We start from the raw sequence: 25,392 nt of genomic DNA, 5'->3' as shown, positions 1-25,392 counted from the left end.
AAACCCTACAACCTTGCCATCATTCTTGACCTCCCTTTCCTCCATACTCAACCCAATCAGTAAGCAAATCCTGTTTGTTCTACCTTCAAAATAAAGCCAGAAGCTGACCACTTCTTCCTGTGTGTACAAGTAAACACCATTTCTGGCCTGTATTATTATAGTCGCCTTATGACTGATCTCCCTGCCTGTGCTCTTGCCTCCTTTCAGCCTATCCTTAACACAGTATCCAGAGGAATTCTACTGCAAGTCTGATCTGCTCACTGCTCTGCTCAAAACCCTCAGAAGGCCTCCAGTCTCACTCTACACAAGCCAAAGTCCAACCAGAACCTATAGATCTGTTCACCCCTTCTCCACCCCACCTTTCTCTGACTCATCTTTTACTCTCTGCCTCCACCATTCTGCCCCAGTCACAAAGCTCTCCCTTCATGGAATATCAAGTAGGTCCAGTCTTGTAGCCTTCACATAAGAAGTTCCCTGCCTGGAATGCTCTTTCTATAGATATGCTCAAGTCCCTCCTTATATCCCCTCTCACTTCAGATCTTTACTGAAAAGTGACCATATTAGTGAGGCCCTCCCTGACCATCTAGCTAATGCTGACCATGTTCCCCACACCCACCACCAAACACACTTCCTGCCCTTTTTACCACTTCTACTTCCTCTCGGCACTTTCACATAGTAGTATATATTTTACTTATTTAACTGTCTTTGAAAGCAGAGATTTTTGTTTATTGCCCCCCCTGCTGTACCCCAGTGTCTAACACAGTTCCTGGTTAAAAAAAAAAAAAAAAAAAAGGTCTCAAAGCTATTTGTTGAATGAATGAAAGAATGAATATACAAATACTCTGTATTCTAGTCAGTCAATAAAATATTGAGCATCCATTATGTGGTCAGCACTGCATTAGGCAAAAAGGGGAACGTGATAGAAATTGTAAGAGATGCTTTTTAACTCTTAGGGACTTTTTTTAGATAGTGAAGAAATATTAAACAATGATGTCCTATAAGTGCTTAACTGCATGAAATAGCCAAAGCTGTAGTAGTTAGAGAAGAGAGAAATCAATAATGACCAGAGTATTTAGGATGAACAGAGAAGACAGAAGGAAATGGCACTCCACGGGAGGGGGGTTACATAGTAAAAGACATGGAGGAAGAAAAGAACATGGAATAGACACCTCAATACCATCAGTGGATAGAGCATCATCCGCTTGAGCGCGGGCTCACCAGCTTGAGCGCAGGATTGCTGGCTTAAGTGTGGGATCATAAACACAACCCCATGGTCGCTGGCTTGAAGCCCAAAGTGGCTGGCTTGAGCAAGGGGTCACTCACACTGCTGTAGCCCCCTGGTCAAGGCACATATGAGAAAGCAATGAACAACTAAGGTGCCGCAATGAAGAATTGATGCTTCTCATCTCGCTCCCTTCCTGTCTGTCTGTCCTTCTCTCTGTCTGTCACACACACACAAAAAAGACTATCCCTCCTCTGCCAGGGGAGAAACAGTAACAAAAATGAAGTGGAAGGTTTGGAAAAACAGGCCGGGCCTGAAATTGATGTAATAGGGAAAAGAAAATCAGTAGAACTGACTAGATATGGGGGATCATAGGAAAGGTTGAATTAAAGATGACTAAGCTGCCACAATGATTTCCAAACCCTTTTTTTGCTACAATAACCCCTAAAAGAATTCTGAAAAACCATATTCCTTCTCACATTTAAGTTGCCATCTAAAATTTTAAGTAGAAACAACAAATGATGTGCTAAGTATATTGAAGACTTGCTTCAAGTACACATGGAAAATGTCTGCCATGTAATCCAAATGGCAAACCAGTTGGCTTGATTAGGCTTATTTTCTGTCAAAAGAGGTCTAACTTCATTTTAAGTTCAAATAACTTCAACTTTAAATTCAAATGTTACTATTTGTCTCTCCTGACAACCATCTTGCTTCTGAAATCTCCCTTTAAGACGGAGAGATAAGACAGACGGTTGCCAGCGTTGGTTGCCTGAACAAAATAAGGGGCTGTTCCTCTTTAATGGCATTTTTTACACCTTGGAGAACACTATGCTTTTCTTCCCTTTTAAGGCTAGTGAAGGGTGACTGTGGGAGAACTGGAAAGACCTTTAGAGTAGATAGTCTCAACCATATCAATTTTAGAAGTTCATTTGGAAGTTGGAAATCTGGAAACTGATTCCCTATCCATGTGCATGTATACCCTGGAAAATCTCTGTGTTCTCCTAGGGTACATGGATCCCAATGAGAAGACCACTGACTTCAAGATTCTGTGTCTGGCCCTGGCCGGTTGGCTCAGTGGTAGAGCGTCGGCCTGGCATTCAGGAGTCCCGGGTTCGATTCCCGGCCAGGGCACACAGGAGAGGCGCCCATCTGCTTCTTCACCCCTCCCCCTCTCCTCCCTCTCTGTCTCTCTCTTCCCTTCCCGCAGCCGAGGCTCCATTGGAGCAAGGATGGTCCAGGCGCTGGGGATGGCTCCATGGCCTCTGCCTCAGGCGCTAGAGTGGCTCTGGTCGCAACAGAGCGACGCCCCGGAGGGGCAGAGCATCGCCCCCTGGTGGGCGTGCCGGGTGGATCCCGGTCGGGCGCATGCGGGAGTCTGTCTGACTGCCTCCCCCTTTCCAGCTTCAGAAAAATACAAAAAAAAAAAAAAAAAAAAAAAAAAAGATTCCGTGTCTCAGAGGTCAGAAAGAGTGCGGCGCCACAGACAGAGACACAAAGGTTGGCGGAGAAAGCTGGCTCTGGTGCTGGTGGTGTTGGTGTCAGCTGGAACCAGGAGCCAGGTAAGCTCGCAGTGGGAAAGACCACAAGAGGAGGGCAGGCCAAGGCTCAGTCTTGGAAAATGTCTGTATGTAAGGGAATACAAACAAAAGTAACTGAGATAAAAAGAGAAAATGAAGTAAATCAGGATAGTATATATGTAAGAAGGGAAGAAGACTATTTCAGTAGGAGTTTAATAACATCAAATGTTACAGAACCTGAGGAGTGTGAGGAAGAGGAGAGCAACGCTGAATTTCAAAATGACATCAGTGATCTGAAACAGCGGAGCAAGATGGATACGGAGACCAGGAGATGGAAAGCAGCCCACAAGGGCGTGAATGGATCAAGAGGAAATGTAGGCTGGCTCTGAAGACTGTTCAAGGAGTGGAAGATGGAAGAAAAAAGGCAGCACAGTGGAAAGGAACAGTATTTGTGCCACAGGAAGGATCTGCCTTAGGGGGAAAAACCTGGCTCTTGCCGAGACTGGAAGGCAAGCAGTAAGACCCTTAATATTCTCAGTGAAATGGGTGATGTGGGGCATCTCTTGGAGAGAATGGCAGTGTGGGAGAAGCAGAATGACATGGGGGGGCCTGAGGGAACACACAGCCCAACCTAAGAATCAACCAACCAGAGACAATGCTCTCTTGTTGCAAAAGTTGTCAAAAACAGAAATGGGAAGTTCCTCAGCTATGGAACATTCATTCTTCTTTCTTCAGAAGTTGGTATTATATTATACAGGAATATGGCAGAGAACTCTGACTTTTTACTGTCGATGAACATATATCAAATATGAACTGCTCGCCTGACCAGGCAGTGGTGCAGTGGACAGAGCGTCAGACTGGGGCGCAGAGGATCTAGGTTTGATACCCCGAGGTTGCCAGCTTGAATGCGGGCTCACCCACTTCAGTGAGGGGTCGCTGGCCTGAGTGTGGGATCATAGACATGACCCCATAGTCGCTGGCTGGAGCCCAAAGGTCGCTGGTTTGAAGGCCAAAGTTGCTGGCTTGAGCAAAGGGTCACTTGCTCTGCTGGAGCCTCCCCCCCCCCCCCCCCCCCCCCGGTCAAGGCCCATATGAGAAAGCAATCAATGAACAACTAAGATGCTGCAACAATGACTTGATGTGTCTCATCTCTCTCCCTTCTTGTCTGTCTGTCCCTCTCTCTGTCTCTGTCACAAAACAAACAAAATATGTATATATATGAGCTGCTCAAACTGGGGCAATTGATGGGAGCTGCAAGACCAAATGTGGTACATCTGCTTTACTAGATGTTTTGCAGAAAAAAAATTTAAGTAATTTAACTGGTAAGTAACTTAATTATATTAAGAAATAAATTACACAAAGTGGAATACAAATTTGCCCTGTATATTAAAGATACAACATGAGACTTCAAGACATCTTTTTATTATTTTTTTTAAAATTGATTTTAGAGCAGAAGGGAGAGAGAGAAAAAGAGAGAAACATCAATTTATTGTCCCACTTATTTATACATTCATTGGTTGATTCTTGTATGTGCCCTGACTGGGGATTGAACCTGCAACCTTGGTGTATCAGGATGAAGCTCTAACCAACTGAGCTATCAAGCTAGTGCAAAACTTTGCATTTTAATAGCCACTTTATGCTAAATACTCCATAGCCCCTGAGCATATACTTTTATTGAGTCTTCCACCATGGCCTTTAGGGAACTGTCCATGAGAAAACTTAAGGAGCTCTGCTTGAAATCCATATTTTTATTCTTTCCTCTAGATTCAGAAAAGGATGTCCCTCCCTTGTTTTTTGTTTGTTTGTTTGTTTTTGTGACAGAGAGAGAGAGATAGGCAGGGAGAGAGATGAGAAGCATCAATTCTTTGTTGCAGCTCCTTAGTGACCTTAGTTGTTCACTGATTGCTTTCTCATATGTGCCTTGACCAGGGGGCTACAGCAGAGCGAGTAACTGCTTGCTCAAGCCAGCGACCTTGGGCTCAAGCCAGTGATGATGGGGTCATGTTTATGATCCCACGCTCAAGCCAGCGACCCCGCGCTCAAGCTGGTGAACTCCTTTCTCAAGCTGGATGAGCCCATGCTCAAGCTGGTGACCTCAGGGTTTTGAATCTGGGTCCTCAGCGTCCCACTCCAACGCTCTATCCACTGCGCCACTGCCTGCAGGCTCTCCCTTGTTTTTAAACCTCTCTTTCTTCCCTTAGGTCTCAATCCTCTGAATTTTACCTCCACCAGGTCTTATTTGAGAACTTCCTTCTTGATCTTTCTTGCTAAGTTCCTTATTCGTTTCTTCTCAATAATAACAGTAACTATTATTATCATCAACACCAGAAACGAACTTTTATTGAACACTTACTGTCATGCATTGAGTTAAACACTTTACATATATTATCCTGCTTAATCCTCATAACAACTATATGAGGTAAACAATGAATAATACATTGTCTTCATTTTAGGAAACAAAGAAATCAAAGTAGTTATTTAACCTGTGCTGATTAGCTGGTAACTGATAAAGCTGAATTCTAACCCAGTCTCACCTTTAGGTCCATGACTTAGCTACTTAGCACATTATTTCCTCTACCTTCAATCCTGCACAGACCTTTGCTCCCACCTTTTCCCCTGTGCTGCTGCTTTTAGCTACTGTTAATTTTCGCTTATTCCTTTTGGAATCAATCTCCTAGAATCTTGGTCTAACTCATCACGTTGATTTCTTGTCTACTCATTCCCTTCTTAGCCTTCAGTAATGTGGCCCAGGTCACCTCCCTGAATCTCACCTTCACTTCTGGGAAGATCTGGTTTAGATGGTCAATGGACTGCTTAAAGTAAAGTGATTGAAACTCATCTCAAACTCAAAATTCATACTTAAAGTTGGAGACAAAGGATGGGGGACAAGCCCTGGCCAAGTAGCTCAGTTGATTAGTGTTTTCCCGATATGCTAAGGTTATAGTTTCGATCCCCATTCAGTACACATACAAGAGTCAACCAATGAATACATAAACAAGTGGAACAACAAATCGATGTTTCTCTCTCCCCCTTCTTCTCTCTTTAAAATCAATAAATTTAAAAAAAAGGAAGAGCCTGACTGGTGGTGGTGCAGCAGATCAGCTTGGGACTCTGAGGACCCAGGTTCAAAACCCTAAGGTTGTTGGCTTGAGTGTGGAACATAGACCTGATCCCATGGTTGCTGGCTTGAGCAAGGGGTCACTGGCTCAGCTGAAGCCCCCTCACCCCCCATCAAGGTACATATGAGAAAACAATCAAGGAATGACTAAAGTGTTGCAACTACGGGTTGATGCTTTTCATCTCTCTCCTTTCCTGATTGTGTGTGTCTCTTGTCTTGCATAAAAAGGGTGGGGGGACTATGTCTGTTCTTAGGAGTTGTTTACTGATAAGATTAAGGCTATTCTAGATTTTTGAGTTAAAAGAGAGTCATCTGGAGGTTGTAATTTTTCTAGACTAGGGAATGTTACTACCATAGATAATGGGTATTTGGGCAATATTGGAAGGCCATAATCAGGATCTATCTGCCTTTTTTACTTTTTTGAGAGAGAGAGAAAGAGACAGGGAGGGAGAAAGATGAGAAGCATCAACCCGTAGTGGCAGCACTTTTTTAGTTGTTCATTGACTGCTTCTCATATGTGCCTTGACTCAGGGGGCTCAAGTCAATTCAGTGACCCCTTGCTCAAGCCAGAGACCTTGGGATCATTTTGATGATCTGCATTTGGCGCTCAAGCCAGCAACCTCGGGGTTTTGAAACCAGGGCCTCAGCATCCTAGGTTGATGCTCTATCCACTGCTAGTCAGGCAGGATCTATCTGCTCTTTTAACCAAATTTCAGTTAAATTATCCCAAGAATCACAGACCAGAATGTAAAATAGGGACTGTTTTTAACATGGATTGTTTGTAGTTTATTTTTATAAAATATTTTCACATGATAATTTTAACATTATTATTTCTACTTTCAAGATCTGCCACTCAGTTTTTCCTATTATTTCATTAAAGTGGAAATTCCTTGTGCTAAAGAACTATATAGAGAAAAGAAGGACACATACAAATAGCAGAGCTAAGCTTGACACTGTCTATTTAAGTGATAAGTAACTGATTAGGCCAGGGACTGGGAACCTATGGCTCGTGAGCCAGATATGGCTCTTTTGATGGCTGCATCTGGCTCGCAGACAAATCTTTAATAAAAAAATAATGTTAAAAATATAAAACATTCTCATGTATTACAATCCATTCATTTCCTACTGCTCATGTTCATGGTTGTGGGTGGCTGGAGCCAATCACAGCTGTCCTCCGGAACAACACCAAATTTTATTGGATAATGCGTAAGGTACACAGGTTGTTGTATAGCTCTCACAGAATTATATTTTAAAATATGTGCGTTCATGGCTCTCAGCCAAAAAGGTTCCCGAACCCTGCTGTAGAATATCCCTGGAGTCAGATCAAGAGTAGTCTAGTTTAGAAATTCAGTTCTGCAGCTTGGGAAAATTACTTAGATTCTTTGTACCTCAATTTCTTCATCTGGCCCTGGCTGGGTAGCTCAGCTGATTAGAGAGGTTGCTGGTTCAATCATGGGTCAGGGTACACACAAGAATCAACAAATGAGTGCATAAATAAGTAGAACAGGTCAATGTTTCTCTCTCCCCCCCCCACCAATCATCTCTCTCTCTAAAAATCAATAAAAAAATTAAAAAAAAATTTCATCTGTGAAATAAGGAAAATACCAGCCATCTCACAGGCCATTGCACAGATTAAAAGAGAAAATATTTGGCCATGGCCGGTTGACTCAGTGGTAGAGCGTCGGCCCAGCGTGTGGAGGTCCCCAGTTCGATTCCCGGCCAGGGCACACAGGAGAAGCGCCCATCTGCTTCTCCACCCCTCCCCCTCTTCTTTCTCTCTGTCTCTCTCTTCCTTTCCCACAGCCAAGGCTCCAATGGAGCAAAGTTGGTTTGGGTGCTAATGTCGGCTCCACAGCCTCTACCTCAGGCGCTAGAATGGCTCCAGCGGCAACAGAGCAACGGCCCAGATGGGCAGAGCATCGCCCCTGGTGGGCATGCCGGGTGGATCCCAGTTGGGTGCATGCAGGAGTCGGCCTCCCTGCTTCTAAGTTCGAAAAAAAAAAAAAGAAAAAAAGTAAAAGTCTCCCCTCGAAGATCTCTGTTGTGGGTGTTGATAGTCCTATTTTCTGCTGCTTTGTTTAATATATAGTGTTTCCTTTATTCCTCCTACCTCAATGCCCCACTCATATTTCAGGCTGGGACCTATTCCTAGTTTAGAGCTCTCTTTCCTCCTTTTGCCAACTTCTATTATGAATTTACCTTTGCCACCCAGCTTAGTGTATCCCAAGGTTCTCTTTACCACGCCACAGTCGCAGAGCTCCAGGGAAAGGCACCCTGGTCTCATCTGTCCAGGCAGAGGAGAACAGAAGCTCCATCTCCACACGTGCTGAAGATGGCTTTTCCAGTCTACCTGAATTATTACCAGCTAGAAGCAGCAGTCATTGGGACTTGGACGTGAGCTGCAAAGTATAGAATTGTGACAACAATTCCAGTGCCATGCGGACTTTTCCTGGATGTGGACTTTTCCTGGACTCTTGCTCCTTGTGACAGCTTTTTTTTTAAATTTTTTATTTATTTATTCATTTTAGAGAGGAGAGGGAGAGACAGAGAGAGAGAGAGAGAGAGAGAGAGAGAGAAGGGGGGAGGAGCTGGAAGCATCAACTCCCATATGTGCCTTGACCAGGCAAGCCCAGGGTTTCGAACCGGCAACCTCAGCATTTCCAGGTCGACGCTTTATCCACTGCGCCACCACAGGTCAAGCCTCCTTGTGACAGCTCTTAATGGACTGAACTGGGATTGGTTTGCATTTGCAGGGATTTGGAATGGTGTTGGTGCCAACTTGGACTTGGTGAACATGTTAAGGACACTACTCTTTTGTGCATTCTTGCTGTATTGGCCAAGAGTTTGCTTAAAGGCTTTAATCACTGTAAAAAAAAAAATAGAAGACTGGATAAGAAGATGTGGCACATATACACTATGGTATACTACTCAGCCATAGAAATGATGACATCGGATCATTTACAACAAAATGGTGGGATCTTGATAACATTCTACGGAGTGAAATAAGTAAATCAGAAAAAAACCAAGAACTGCATTATTCCATATGTAGGTGGGACATAAAAACGAAACTAAGAGACATGGACAAGAGTGTGGTGGTTAGGGGGGGCGGGGAGGGAAGGAGGGAGAGGGGAGGGGCACAAAGAAAACTAGATAGAAGGTGACGGAGGACAATCTGACTTTGGGTGATGGGTATGCAACGTAATTGAATGACAAGATAACTTGGACATATTTTCTTTGAATATATGTACCCTGATTTATTGATGTCACCTCATTAAAATTAATAAAAATTTATTTATAAAAATAAAAAAGTAAAAGCCTCCTATATGTACTTTCTTCAGGTTATTAAAAAAATACTTATTCTATGTATGGGCAAATACTTTATATAAGCATATCTATACTTGATTTCTTAAAATCTGAGTATTCTTTTACCTAGTTTTAAGATATAAAATTCCCAGACTCAAGCCTTTAACCTCAGAGTTGGGAAAGTTTGGCTGTAGCCCACCTCGATCTGATTTAGCTAATTTAAACCTATAACAACTTTTTATTTTATGTTACGGAGACAGAGAGAGGGAAAGACAGACAGGAAGGGAGAGAGATGAGAAGCATCAATTTTTCGTTGCGGCACCTTAGTTGTTCATGATTGCTTTCTCATATGTGCCTTGACCGGGGGGGCTACAGCAGACCACGTGACTCTTTGCTCGAGCTAGCGACCTTGGGCTTAAGCTGGTGAGCTTTGATCAAACCAGATGAGCCCGTGCTCAAGCTGGAGACCTCAGTGTTTCGAACCTGGGTCCTCTGCGTCCCAGGCAATGCTCTATCCACTGTGCCACTGCCTGGTCAGGCAAACCTATAGCAACTTTCAAAAATAAAGGTCTGTGTGTTACACCTAGTATTCCCAGGAAGAAGCTGATTTTCCAATCCACGAAAGCTTCAGTTTCAAGGCCCTTTATTTACATAGGCCCCTTTTAGGGCCATGGGATGGTGGAGTAAGGGTGGAGGTGGGAGAGAGCAACATGTGCATATCAACTTTTATTTCTGTAAAACTTTTAAGGCATTTTTGTATCATTTTTTTCCTTAAAGAAGGTCTCTATGATTATATGAATTTCAGGTCCTACAAATCCTGGTTACTTAAAAACAGTCAACCACCACAACAAAACTAGGCATATGCCAGAAAATTCTGTTACTCCCAGAATTCCCAGTGGGGACATGGTTCTTTGGTTCTCTGATCCTATTGTGACCTGATCTGGACTAGGGTTCCCCGTCACACTGCCAAGTGGCTAATTAGTTGCTCTTTCTCCAACCCTCCCAAATACTTGTCCTGATAACTTCTTTCTTGTGTTTAGAGTTGCCAAATCTAATCTTTGTAAATACAAACAAGGTAGGTGAGACTTCTTTTTCTCAGCAAGTATTTTAACAATAAACTCTTTCTTACCCAGCTAAGATTCTAACAGGAGAAAAAGATAACAGCATCACATCCTTTAATTGTTTGTTGGGTTCTCTCTTCCTCTCTATCTTTGTGATCATACATAGTCCCTCATTTTTTTTTTTATTTATTCATTTTAGAGAGGACACAGAGAGAGAGAAGGGTGGGAGGAGCTGGAAGCATCAACTCCCATATGTGCCTTGACCAGGCAAGCCCAGGGTTTCGAACCGGCGACCTTAGGATTTCCAGGTCGATGCTTTATCCACTGTGCCACCACAGGTCAGGCTTTCTTTTTTTTTGACAGAGAGAGAGATAGACAGGGACAGACAGACAGGAATGGAAAGATGAGAAGCATCAATCATCAGTTCCCCACTGGGCATTGCAACACCCTAGTTGTTTGTTCACTGATTGCCTTCTCACATGTGCCCCGACTGCGGGCCTTCAGCAGACCAAGTAACCCCCTGCTCGAGCCAGTGACCTTGGGCTCAAGCCGGTGAGCTCCCGCTCAAACCAGATGAACCCGCGCTCAAGCTGGCGACCTAGGGGTCTCGAACCTGGGTCCTCCGCATCCTAGTCCGACGCTCTACCCACTGCGCCACCGCCTGATCAGGCCCTCATTATTTTTTTAAATGTACAATTCTGTGGATTTTAGTACATTCACAGCTATGCAACCATCCCCACTATCTAATACCATAACATTTCCATTACCCTAACAAGAAAAAAAAAAGCAATCATACACTATGTGGTCATTTATGTCTTATTTCTATCACTTAGCACAGGGGTCGGGAACCTATGGCTCGCGAGCCAGATGTGGCTCTTTTGATGGCTGCATCTGGCTTGCAGACAAATCTTTAATAATGTTAAAAATATAAAACATTCTCATGTATTATAATCCATTCATTTCCTACCGCTCATGTTCATGGTTGTGGGTGACTGGAGCCAATCACAGCTGTCCTCCAGGACAACACCAAATTTTTATTGGATAATACGTAATGTACACGGGTTGTTGTATGGCTCTCACGGAATTACATTTTAAAATATGTGGCATTCATGGCTCTCTCAGCCAGAAAGGTTCCTGACCCTTGACTTAGCATAAAGTCTTCAAAGTTCATTTACATTGTAACATATATCAGTACTTCATTCCTTTTTAAATGGCTGAATAATATTCCACTCTAGGAATATAACATTTTGTTTGTTCATTTACTAGCTGGGGTACAATTGGGGTATTTCCACTTTTTAGCTAATATAACAATGCTTGAGACATCTGTGTACAAGTTTTTGTGGTGAGCACATCCTTTCAGTTCATTTAAGTATGCTATCTAACTAAGAGCGGAAATGCTGGGTCATACTATAAACTGTTTTATTTTGAGAAACTGCCAAACTGTTTCTACAGTGGCTGTACTATTTTACCTTCCTGTCAGCAATGCATGAGGATTCCAGTTTCTCCACATCCTTACCAACGCTTGTTTATTTGTCTCTTTCCATGTGCTTATTGGCATTTATGTCTTCTTCAGACAAACGTCTATTCATACCTTTGCCCATTTTCAGATTGGGCCATCTGTCTTTTTATTGTTGAGTTATGAGAATTCTTAATATATTCTGGATACTAGACCCTTGTCAGATATATGATTTGCAATTTTTTTTTCATTCTGTGGGTTATCTTTTCACTTTCTTTTTTTTTTGTTTTTTTTGTTTGTTTGTTTTTCTGAAGCTGGAAATGGGGAGAGACAGTCAGACAGACTCCCGCATGCGCCCGACCGGGATCCACCCGGCACGCCCACCAGGGGCGCCGCTCTGCCCACCAGGGGGCGATGCTCTGCCCCTCCGGGGCGTCGCTCTGCCGCGACCAGAGCCACTCTAGCGCCTGGGGCAGAGGCCAAGGAGCCATCCCCAGTGCCCGGGCCATCTTTGCTCCAATGGAGCCTTGGCTGCGGGAGGGGAAGAGAGAGACAGAGAGGAAGGAGGGGGGTAGGGGTGGAGAAGTAAATGGGCGCTTCTCCTATGTGCCCTGGCCGGGAATCGAACCCGGGTCCCCCGCACGCCAGGCCGACGCTCTACCGCTGAGCCAACCAGCCAGGGCCTCTTTTCACTTTCTTGATAGCATTCTCTGATGCATAACTTTTTGATTTTTTTTTTTTGTGTGTGTATTTTTCTGAAGCTAGAAACCGGGAGAGACAGTCAGACAGACTCCTGTATGCGCCCGACCGGGATCCACCCGGCACGTCCACCAAGGGGCGACGCTCTGCCCACCAGGGGGCGATGCTCTGCCCCTCTGGGGTGTCGCTCTGCCGCGACCAGAGCCACTCTAGCGCCTGGGGCAGAGGCCAAGGAGCCATCCCCAGTGCCCGGGCCATCTTTGCTCCAATGGAGCCTCGGCTGCGGGAGGGGAAGAGAGAGACAGAGATGAAGGAGAGGGGGAGGGAGGGAGAAGCAAATGGGCGCTTCTCCTGTGTGCCCTGGCTGGGAATCGAACCCGGGACTTCTACACGCCAGGCCGATGCTCTACCACTGAGCCAACTGGCCAGGGCAACTTTTTGATTTTAATGAAGTCCAATTTATCCCTGACCATCCAAGTTGGAAACAATCTCCTTTCTGTATTAGCATCTTAATATTACCTAAAGATTTGGAAAGAATCTTAAAAAATATTTTTAAATGATATATTTTAGAATAAAATAAAAATATGAATACTTTAAAAATGCAAAACAAGAGGGTAAGACTTGAAGAAATTTGGAGCATCTGGTGAGATGATGACCTGGGTTCCCATAATTACTCTAATAGGCTCTTGGTGTAAGTAATAGAAATATTATCTAGGAGTTTCTATTTTTAGCCAGGGCCGCAGTATATTTGTACTCCGACTATAATCAATCTTTTCCATTTCTGTCTGAGGTATACACCATAGGAGCCTTACAGTGTACTATTCCAGTTGGCCTTTTCTTGCTGGCTTATAAGTGAAAGTTTTATACCCTTTTATTTATGGACAGTAATCCAGAGTAGTGTCCAAGTCCATGTGAGTTTAGAAATGCTGTCACAGCAGAAACGGAAAACCTCAAAGCTATAAGCCATTCACCATGTCTACATGGATGCCACTTCTCATTAGAGCACTTACAATTATACAGCAATTAAAATGTTAACCTCCTGGGACCTCAGATCTATATACAATATGTGCACATGAATCTTCAATTTTTTAAAATAGTGATTTCTTTTTTTTTTTTAGTGAGAGAGAGGGATGGGAGAGAAAGAGGAAGAGAGGGAGAGAGTAGGACAGATAGAGAGATGAGAAGCATCAACTCATAGTTGCAGCACCTTAGTTGTTCATTGATTGCTTTCTCATATGTGCTTTGACTGGGGAGAAGGGCTTCAGCTGAGCCAGTGAGCCCTTGCTCAAGCCAGCAACCTTAGGCTTCAAGCCAGTGACCATGGGGCCATTCTATAATATAATCCCATGCTTAAGCCAGATGAGCCCATGCTCAAGCTGGTGACCTCAGGGTTTTGAACCTAGGTCCTCAGCATCCCAGGTCAATGCTCTATCCACTTTGTCACTGCCTGGTCAGGCTAAATAGTGAATTCTTAATTGCTTGCAAAATTACTGTTTTACATTAATAATTTTATGTAGTAGTTATGACCATGTATACTTTTCTTATGAAAATACAATAGCAACATGAATACTTGCACTGAAAGCATCTTTAATTGACAAAATCTTTAAACTTAGCCTAGAGTGGGGCATTTAAAAGATTTTATTTATTCACTTGAGAGGAAGAAGAGAGACAGAGAGAGAGAGAGAAAAGGGAGGAGCAGCAGGAAGCATCAACTCCCATATGTGCCTAGACTGGGTGAGCCCAGGGCTTCGAACCAGTGACCTCAGCATTTCCAGGTTGACACTTTATCCACTGCCACCACAGGTCAGGCTAGAGTGGGGCATTTAAATAGTCTACTTGATGACTTCATGTGAGTCAAGAACAAAACCTGGGTCTGATCATTTTTGGCTTGATCTTCTACCCATTTTCTGACAAGCTGTACCTATATTACAATGCAATGACATTTCTAGCAGAAGCCTCTATTGTTAACAATTGTGGTATATGAGTCTTAGATTCCTTTTTTCAAGGTATCCAGAGTTTCATGAATCTCACTTACCTTCATAGCCACTGCTTGAAAAGGGAGGGACTTAAATTTGAAACCAGTTCATTTTAGGCCAAAGGGAAATTAATTTTTTTTTCTTTTTAATTAAGTGAGAGGCAGGGAGGCAAACAAACTCCTGTATGCATCCCGACCGGGATCTACCTGGCAAGCCTCCTATTGGGTGATGCTCTGCCTATCTGGGGCTGCTGCTCCGTTGCTCTGAACAGAGGTATTTTAGCACTCAGGTGGGGTTATGGAGCCATCCTCAGTGCCCAGGGCCAACTTGCTCAAATCATTTGAGCCATGGATGCAGGAAAGGGAGAGAGAAAGAGAGAGAGAGAGAGAGAGAGAGAGAGAGAGAGAGAAGGGGGAGGGGTGGAGAAGCAGATAGTCGCTTCTCCTGTGTGCCCTGACCAGAATCAAACCTGGACTTCTACATGCCAGGCTGATGTTCTCCCGCTGAGCCAATCAGCCGGGGCCCAAAGGGAAATTCTTATCCAGAAATTATCTGTTTTTTTTTAGTGTTTTACCTGCCCCCTACATTCTCATTTTGAACATAGGGAGAAATAAAGATTCATCCAGCATCTTTTGGGCTATACAAATTATAGATAGGCTTTGAAGTTCTCTAAGAAGTTATTATTGCTTCACCAAGAGAATTCCAAGTGGGCTCTAAATCTCCTGGCCCTTGACTTTAGCAACTGATGGGAAAATGTCAAAACACACACACATACACTCACACCTTAAAAACTCTACAAGAAGGACAGTTTACTTAGACTTTACCTTAGCCAAGGCTGAGAAGTGATGGGGACAGTTTTCCCTGGCAGCCCTAATTATGACACCTAATATTTGCTAAAGCTACTAGCTGTAATTTCTTAATTGTATTAAGAAATGTGAGATGATCAATTAGGAGAATGCTATATTGCTCAAGGTGGTTGATACAAGACAGAAAAAATCATTTGTCCAACGACCTTAAGAAAAAAAATATCTCTATATTTAACATCATAAAAAATGTGAAACAAATGGTGTAGGTAATGATGATAGTTAAGACAATAAAAGTGATAATGATATTATTATAATAACATTAATAATGATTCAGTAATAACAATAGTATTTGAAGAATAACAAGAGATGTTAGCAAATGGGAAAAACTAAGCCTTAAAGAATCTGAGCATTATGTTTATTCCAAAGATCACAAGATACAATGACATTTCAAGAAGTTTAAGGTACTATCACGACATCAAGTATTACAAAACAGGTACTTGAAGAAATACAGTCATATGTTGCTTAACAATGGAGATACGTTTTGAAAAATACATCATTATGTGATTTAGTCACTGAACAAACATCACTTACACAAACCTAGATGGTACAGCCTATTACACATCTAGGTTGTATGGCATAGCCTATTGCTCCTAGGCTACAACCCTGTACAGCATGCCACTGCACATGATTAAATCAAACACACAAAAAAATAATACAATTAAGAAACATGGTCATCAAAAGACATATCAGGCCACTGCTTGTGTTACACAACATACTGTTTTACAGAAAATTTCTTTTTAATACGCAGAAAGAGTACACTCTAAAATAATAAGTATAATATAGTAAATATTATACATAAACAAGTTACACAGTTGCATATTATAATTATCAAGTATTATATACTGTACCTAACTATGTGTGTTATATTTTTATACTCACCCACAAACATGTGAGTAATGTTACGATGGTTATGATACCATTAGGAATTTTTCAGCTCCATTATAATTTTATGGGACCACTACTATATACATGGTCCATCTAAATGCCGTTATGTAGCACATGACTGTAAACTAAACCAGTGATCCTCAAACTTTAGGGTAATCGGTAAAACCCAAGGGCTTATTAAAGCAGATCACTGGCCCCCATCCTCAGAGTTTCTCATTCAGTAGGTCTGGGAGAGATTTGAAGATTTGCATTTCTAACAAGTTTCTAGGAGATGTTGATGCTGCAGGTCCTAAGACCATACTTCGAGTCTCCTTGGAAAGAAATGAGATGAATACTTATCGAGAGAAGGGAGAGAACAATTATTTAAAACTACCTTGGCTCAGGTTTGGTCAAAGTGCATACAGTTTATCTCATTTAGTCCCCACAGCATCCCAATGAACAATGAGATGCTGCTCAAACTTTTCCAGGGCAGAGGAGAATGAACACGTTTGCACAAAGGATCAGTTCTTTAGGAATAGGAAATTTCTTTGATGACTTTATTATTTTTAAAAAATCAGGTAAATTTTGCATTGTTTCAAAATACTGCTGCTTACTATGAATTAAATATATTTTAAAATTATTTATCAGATAAACTGCCTAACTCTTGACCTCTGTTCTTTAGTAAGAACGGTCTTTGGGAACATGAAGAAATGAAAGGCTGAAGTTTAGTAATTACTGAGGAATAGGTAGTATATATTTAATCCAGAATTCACACCTACGCCTGCAGGTCTCTAACAACAATGCACATCCTACCTCGGTACCCTGTTCTGCCCCCATACCCCCGCCAAAGGTCTACTGAGTTTTTCTCTACTCCTTTATGGATCCTTTATTTTTCTAGCCAAAATGGATGACTTGCTGTTCCTCAGATGTGTCTCACTTTTCCTGCTCTTCACATATAGGCTCATTATTCTCTTGCAGTTGGAAAGCTCCCCCTGTATCTCTACCTGACTAGACTCTTCCATACCCTTTGAGGTCCAGCTGAAATGCTATTTCCTTTTTAAAGACCAAATCCCATGTATTTATATAAAAGCCTGTTGGACTGAACGCCTCCAGTGAGTTCCTATGGCTGACTAGACAGACCTATGTCAATGGGTATGTAATTATTTTTGTTAAATTAGCTCATGCATATAATTTCATGGGCCTTAATTTACATGTGCCTCTGCAAAGAAATGATTCTATTTGATATGAAAGCTATACTGGCATTCAAAACATAAAGTTTATTTTTATTTTTATTTTTTTTTGCAAAAGAGAGAGTCAGAGAGGGACAAATAGGGGCAGACAGACAGGAAGGGAGATGAGAAGCATCAATTCTTCATTGCAGCAACTTAGTTGTTCATTGATTGCTTTCTCATGTGTCTTGAGGGGGGGGAGGAGGGGACTACAGCAGAGTGAGTGCCTCCTTGATTAAGCTGGCAACCTCTAGGCTTCAAGCCAGTGACCATGGGGTCATGTTTATGATCCCACGCTCAAGCCAGCGACCTGGCACTCAAGCTGGTGACCTCAGGGTTTTGAACCTGGGTCCTCCATGTCCAAGTCTGACACTCTCTCCACTATGTGACAGCCTCGTCAGGCATGAAGTTTTGTGCAATGTAAGATACTGGAGTGTAAATAAGTAATTAGAAACATATATTTAAAAGAAATCCTCAGGCCCTGGCCGGGTAGCTCAGTTGGTTAGGAGAGTTGTCCCAATACACCAAGGTTGATGGTTTCATCCCCAGTCAGGGCAGATACATGAAACAACCAATGAATGCATAAATAAGTGGAAAAACAAACTGATGTTTCTTTCTCTTTTCTTCCTCTCTAAAATAACTAAATAAATAAATAACAAGGAAATCCCCAAGTTGGAAGCTTTAGCGCAGGGGTCCCCAAACTACAGCCCGCGGGCCATTTGCGGCCCCCTGAGGCCATTTATCCAGCCCCCACCGCACTTCTGGAAGGGCACCTCTTTCATTGGTGGTGAGAGGAGCATAGTTCCCATTGAAATATTGGTCAGATGGTTGATTTAAATTTACTTGTTCTTTATTTTAAATATTGTATTTGTTCCCGTTTTGTTTTTTTACTTTAAAATAAGATATGTGCAGTGTGCATAGGAATTTGTTCATAGTTTTTTTTTATAGTCCGGCCCTCCAACGGTCTGAGGGACAGTGAACTGGCCCCCTGTTTAAAAAGTTTGGGGACCCCTGCTTTAGCTTATGATGGCTGTGGATTAGAATAAAGATAGTTTACAAATATAGACTATATCTAGACCTTAGAATTGGAAGAGGACTTGAAAGTCATTTAGGATCACCCCCTTATTTTATAGTAGAATTCTTGGATCTTGCTTTCTATTATGATCAGAAGTCCCATTTGTTTAGTTTATGCTGTTTAACTTCCATCTAGCTTAGCTTTGGTCTATTTATATTGTCATTGGAATGCTACCTGAAGAAAGCTTTTTGCATTGAAAAAGGGATTTAATTATGAAGGGCCAGAGCTGACTTTGGTCCAAAGGAAACTAACCTGCAAAACCTCCTTTGATTGTAAACATTGCTAACCCTAGTGATGCTAATTCTGAACCTCTGAGGAACTAATCTTTACCCCCAAGTGCATTTTTGATCAGCCAAGCCACAGTCACGGCCACTGCTAGAGGACACTCATACTAAATGGGGTGGCCATCTGCTCTATTTGGCCACCTCCAGCTTTGGAAGCTGAGAGCTATCTCATATGCTGATTACATCTTGGTTTAACCACGTAAGAGTGAAAAGGGAAAAGGATATCAAGTACATTTATCTTTTCCACCCCCACATGCTCCTCCCAATTCACATTAGGCAAAATGCAAGGACTATATAGAGTTGGGTAGAAATGAGTGTGACCTTAGGAAAGTCACTTAACTCCTGAAGAGGTTTCCTATCTGCATAAGGGTTAAAAAAGTACTGTAATTATCTTGTGGATAATTGGCAGGTTTAGGTGGAATATTCTAACAATGTCTGGTATGCAGCAAATCCTTAATAAATGTCAGCTATTGTTATCAACAGGTGGGTAGCAACATACTCCATCAACACGAATTAGGTTCTATTCTCTCTTATAAGCTTTTATATGGCATTTCATTTCCTCCCAGATTCAATTATGGTGCCAGTATGGACTCCAAAAACTATCTTTAGCCCAAATTCTTTTCTGAACTTAAGACTAGACTTCACAATTTTCAGGACACATACAGGTGCCCTTGGAACCTAAAGCAAATCCAAACTATATGATTACCTGGCACCAAACAATATTTAACCTTCCTCTTGACCTCTGCATTTGTGAAAGATACCATCATCTTTCCAGCGATTCAGGTAGATAGGCAGTGTTTAAAAACTACCCTTTATCTTCCATTTAATCAGTTGTAAAGTCATTCATTCAACAAATATTTACTGTACCTTTTCTATAAACTAGGTACCGTGTTAAACTCTGTGTATACTGCGGTAAACAAAACTTCCATGTTTTCTGTCCTCATTTGTAAATATAAAATGACAAATCAGAATGTATATTTGGAAAGAAATTTCAGTCAGTATGAGGAAGTACAACAAGGGACATACTTTTTAAAAAGAGAGAATCAGAGGCCCTGGCCAGTCAGCTTGGTCGGTTAAGAGTGTCATCCTGAAACGACAAGGTTGCGGGTTCAACCCCTGGTCACAGCACACATAGGAAGCAACCAATGAATGGAACAACGAATGTTTCCCTTCAGTCTATCCTCTCTCTCCTTCCCTCTCTCTGTCTTAAAAAAAAAAAAAAAAAAGCAAGCCCTAGCTGGATAGCTCAGTTGGTTGGAGAGTTGCTTGGAGCGTTGCCCTGGAGGGTGGAGGTTGCCGGTTCTACTCCCCAGTCAGGGCACATACAGGAGCACCTCGATGTTCCTGTCTCCCCCTGCCTCTCTTTCAAAAAAAAAAAAAAAAAAGGAGTGTCAGAAAAGAACTTTCAGAGGAAGTGATAATTTGAACCAAGACCTGTAAGACCAAAATGAGTCTGTCAGGTGTAATAAGTGAAGAGCATTGTAGGCAGCAGGATGAACAGGTACAAAGCCTCTGAGGTAGGAAGGGGCTTAATGTCTTTTCTGAGGAACTGAAAAAAGGCCATGTAGCTAAAAGGCTGCAAACTTGCTTAAGGTGAGAGTAGAGCAGCAGGCAGGGGCTTACCAGCCATGTATGAAAGCCCCTGAAGGATTCTGAGCAGGAGAGGCACAGGGTCGGACAACTCTGGCTGCTTTTGGAGAATGGACTGGAGAGGGCAAGAACAGAATTGGAGACCAGTCAGGAAGCTACCTGGGTGGTTCTGGTGACAGATGGTCAGTGGCTGTGGTGATGGAGAAAAGTGGATGTATCAGAGACACAATTTGGAGGTAGTATCGATTTAACTTGGTGACTGGGATGTGGGGAGATGACAAGGATGATTCTTGGGTTTCTAGCATAAGCAGCTGTGTAGGTGTAATTATTTACAGAATCTACCTCACATGATAGCCCTCTTTTCCTCTCTTAGTGCAGCCACCTTACTTCCAAGTCACTATAATTATTTAGATCATGTTCCTTCTCTTGTCTATGTCCACTTCAAATTACCCTTCAATGTATTACTCCCTAACACAGCTTTGGTTATATTATTCCCCTTTTAAATATTTCCAATGGCTCCCTATCATTTACTTAATTAAGTACAAACTCCTTACCTTGGCTTTCAAGGCTCCATACTCTACCTTTCCAGTCTTATTTCCCACCACTTCTCTACTTAAGTCCTGCCTTGGCCAAACTGGACTCCTGACTGCTCCTTGGAAGTGTCACCATGTTATTACCTCAGTGCTCATGCTATTCCCTCTGTCTTATCTCAATCAGCTGAAACCTTATTCAACTTTCAAAGTTCACTAAAGGTCCAATTTTTAAATCTCATAAAGCTCTGTAATTCCCTTATGGCCCACAGATATATCTGCCTTTTATTGTGGTTATTAGAGTACTTATCTTATGCCCATTCTCTACTCACTAACAGACCATACATCATACCTTTGAGTGCATAGTTCTATTACTCATACTGCACCATTGCCTTTGCCCTTGCAGGGTCAAGCATACTGCTTCACTCACTGTAGGTACATTTTATTGAATTTACTTGGAACAATTCATGTTATTATGCTAAGGAGTGATGAGGTCCAGTTGTTGAAGATGTTTTCCAGTAGTGTTTGCCAGCACCAGGGCTCACAGCAAACTCATCTTCTACCAAACTGCCTGCAATCATACCCAGGATATACACACACTAATAGAGTCTCTGACTATTCCCAATACTCCAATACAGCAGTCCTAATGAGCTTATTCTTTCCTTGAAATACTGAATATTAAAAATTATAGTCTCTAACTCGGGATTTTTCAAGCTACTTGTAACCCAATAATGGGTCATTAAATTAATTAGTATGTCATAAACAACGCTAAAAATAAAATAGCTAAACACGCTGCCTACAGTAAGGATAAGTAGTGTTTCCTGAAACTTTTGTTTAAAATATGTATCTACATATATGTGTGTACTACACATATGATGTAAAATATATTTCTTACCATGGGTCTCAGTCAGAAAGGTTTGAAAGCTAGTGCTTAAATGCTCTCCAGCCCACTCCAAGATCAGCACAGGAATTCAAGCAGGGCAAGGAAGATGATAAGGACATAGTAATGAGAGACTAATTCAAAATTATTCACACCTTAAAAAGTAAATGTTTGATATACCTAACTCTTCCCTTGGGGTATCTGCATTTAGGTACTTTTTTTTTCTTTTTCTTTTTTCATTTAGGTACTTTTAACCCAAATTAATCTTGAATTAGTAGGAAGTGAGCCAGAATTAATTTTGGACTACAAGCCTTCTTGGTACCTATACAAGGATTTCCTCCAGTATACCAGTTCCCCAAGAGACCTGGGTTCAGGAGCCAGGAACTCTATTGCTGAAAGGCTACTGGTTTCTAGATTATAATACACAGAAGTGATAATATGAAACAGATTTTCAACCAGAATGCATTATTCCTCCCATACACATCAGGCTAATCAATTTGTTTGCATGTATGTATTTAACCTAGTTCTAAAAAATACATTCCTATATATCCATGTGGAAGAGCTATGCCTGATATGAGGCAACATGAAGCCCCTTGAGTTACTGAGACAGTGGGACATGTGAAATAGGAAGGGGGGATATGGGAAATGACAGAACGGGTAAGGGGGCTTAGGAGGGGTAAGGAGGATACAGAGAAGACAATTTCCCAGTCAGTTGTGTGCCATGATAGTACAAAACAGTTGCCCATCAGTAGTGCACAGGTAATATTTGATGGGCAGCACAAAAAGGATAAATTCCCAGTCCTGGTTCCCTTTAACAGGCTGCCCCCTTATAATCTGTTGCTACTTGTGTTAAATTCTCAATTTATAGCTGAGAAACCAACAGTGAGTTTCCTAACTAAAGTAAACACTCCTAACTGCCAGTCACAATTCAAAGAAATAACTGGGTCAGAAACAAAGTTAGAGTAGGAAGTTAAAAGCTACTGTAGTGCAAAGAACCCTAGATAGGAATGTTGTAAGTTTGTGTTAGAACTGGGCAACACTGAAGAAGTCACATAACCTAAGGCCTGTTCCATCTCGAAAACTTTTAAATTCTACAAGGGAGAGAAAGGGCGACCTTTATTTGGAAAAAAGGAAGATCATTTTGGTTTGATATGTAATAGGCAAATGGCAATGATATTAGCCAAGGTTGTTTAAATATGAATTAATGCCTCTCCCATTATCTAGATTGGTTAACACTCTTAGGTGATATTATATATCAATGTCCTACTGACTACTGGATAAATTCCAATTTCTTTCTGGCATTTAAGGCATTCCACAACTGTCCAACTTTGTACTGTTCAGGTCTTTAACCCTTTGCTCTTGTCCCAGTCCTGTTTGCTTAATTCTTCTCCACCCCCACTGTCCTAGCTAAAGTCCCATAAAATCTTCACAAAACCTTCCAACTACTCAAATATTTATATATCAAAACTTGACCTTTGAATTCCTACAGAACTTTACAGCAATCCTATAGGTAGGCATTATTGTTTTCATTTCATAGGTAAGAAAACTAAGGTCCAGAGAGGGTAAGAGGCTTGCCCAGGATTCCACAGTTTCTAAGCAGCATGCTGCGTCCACATGTTGAAAAAACCATGGAGGAAGGAGGCAGTAAAAAAGAGCCTATAAACCAGTTATAACTTAGCTTGTTGTGACACAAATTCAGATACACCACATCCTTTGAACTATAAAGGTAATGAACGCTTGGGGTAGCCACGGATAGTTTATAAGCGGGTTGTCAATCCTGTTTCCCAAGCCCAGTATCAAAACCGATATTTCAGGGTGAATTACAGGTGGGTGGTTAAGGGGAAAAAAGCAATATGGCACAAGAATATTAGAAAGAGGAACGAAAAGAGATTAAAGTGTAATGTAAACTGGCAATGTACAAAACAGAGACTCAGAGTATGGAAATGAAGAGGCCCACAACGCTAAAATACTTAAGTTAGGGGGCTTATGCTACTGATAAGCGCGCCTGTGAAGGTTGATATCAATAAGAGCAGTGCACATGGCCAAAGAGTAGAACTCACGAGAGACAAATAAGGACAGGTCGTGGGGACACGGGCTAGATCATGGTATGCTGAGAGGGTGGTGGCGCTAAATGAAGGGTACAGCAGGGGTCGAAGAGAAAGGTGAAGAGGTTCAGAAGGCACATCACCCCCAGACTGGAGACAAGACTTGTCATTCTTTCAACTGCTGATTGGTGTGTTTTAGGATTCACATCCTCACACCACAAAGCCCTCCTGGATGACTCTGGGAAGAGGTGGAGGTCACGTCCCCACTCCCCGCGGACTCCGTGAGAGGGCGGAAGGAGGCACGAGGGTCCTTACCCAAGAAAATGGAGATGATGAGCCGCAGCGCCTGTTCTGACGCGCCCAGGGACGTCGCCAACTTGTTAAGGCTCAGCTCCTCGAAACCCCACCGCAGCACCCTTGCCAGCTCTGCCACTGTTCCCACGTCCCCCTCAGCAGCGGACGCCATCTTAGCGGCGGGCGCCCCCCAGGGACCCCTTAGCTCCGTGCGCCCCGAATGTGGGCACAACGCTCTAGCTTCACCCCCAATTCCGGCCCAGCGCCCGCCCACGGCGTTCGCATTGGCTGCAGACCCGCCCAGTGCTCCAGGCGCTCCCGATTATTGGCCGGCCCTATTAAGGGGTGGGGCCTAACGCACTAAGGTAGGCAGAGGGCGGGGCGGAACGTTTGTAATGCAAAGGTGACTCGACCCGAGAGCGAACGCCGGGTTGCCCGGAGGGGCGGGGCTTGGAACCGGGAACTAGAGTTGTGATTGGAAAAGTCTAATGCCTTGGGCAAGGTAATTGTACAACTCGGTTCTAACTGTTTAGGGGAGGAGTCGGTGAGGGCGAATGTCCGACCGGCTCGTGCGCTGCCTTCTCATTGGCTGAGATGGAGCAGGCGAGAGTCGGGGAGGGGGGGTCAGTCCCCCGACTGCGAGGTTACTCTCGGTCGCTGGCGCGCCGGGGTTACTGGGGCATGTAACGGAGAGGGCGGGAAATCCTGCTGCGGCTTCGCGAGCGCCTCCTAACGGTGTCTCCGAGCCATTTTTAAACCGTTAGCTGCTTGCACTCCCAAAGGGTCTCGTTAGAGCTCAGCACCCCAGAACACTATTTGCTCCTTTTATTTCATGCACCCTTTTTCATGCACTTTCTTATATTGAAACGTTAGGCCTGACCTGTGGTGGCGCAGTGGATAAAGCATCCACCTGGAACGCTGAGGTTGCCAGTTCAAAACCCTGGGCTTGCAAGGCACATACGACAATCAATGAGCCACTAAAGTGAAGCAACCATGAGTTGGTACTTCTCATTTCTCCCCCTTCTCACTTTCTCCTCGCTCTGCAAAATCAATAAATAAAATCTTAAAAAAAAAAAAAAAAAAAAAGAAACGTTACCTTCCCATGAGAGGCGGTGAAATTAAGATAAGCCGATTTAATCATTCTTTTCATTAGTTACTACATAATACAGGTTTATGATAAAAGTTCAAGCAGTAGAGGAATTTAGAAATAAAATAAAAATCCTTTTGCCCCCACCCTGCTTCTTATCCTTATTTCCTACAGGTAATTACTGTTCAGATTACGCTAACAGTGTTAGCAAGGATGTGGAAGAAAAGAAACCCTCATGCACTGTTGGTAGAAATGCAGACTGGTGCAGCCACTGTGGGAAGCAGTACGAAGAGTCC

The 25,392-nt window shown here is 42.7% G+C and overlaps 1 protein-coding gene across 2 annotated transcripts in view; it reads right to left on the bottom strand.

The window, feature by feature from the left end:
* LPCAT3 (lysophosphatidylcholine acyltransferase 3) overlaps nt 1–24,286 on the bottom strand; it is a 46,425-nt gene extending 22,139 nt beyond the window's left edge. For both annotated transcript variants that reach the window (XM_066260185.1, XM_066260177.1), the window contains exon 1: nt 24,031–24,286. In XM_066260185.1, the coding sequence (XP_066116282.1) occupies nt 24,031–24,181 (151 nt within the window). In that variant the 5' untranslated portion in view covers nt 24,182–24,286. The remainder of the gene's footprint in view (nt 1–24,030) is intronic.
* Nucleotides 24,287–25,392: the final 1,106 nt, after the last annotated feature.

Source organism: Saccopteryx bilineata, chromosome 1 (assembly GCF_036850765.1).
Source record: "Saccopteryx bilineata isolate mSacBil1 chromosome 1, mSacBil1_pri_phased_curated, whole genome shotgun sequence".
Taxonomy (NCBI): domain Eukaryota; kingdom Metazoa; phylum Chordata; class Mammalia; order Chiroptera; family Emballonuridae; genus Saccopteryx; species Saccopteryx bilineata.
Note: the sequence above shows the minus strand (reverse complement) of the source record. Positions and strands in the feature narration are given on the sequence as shown.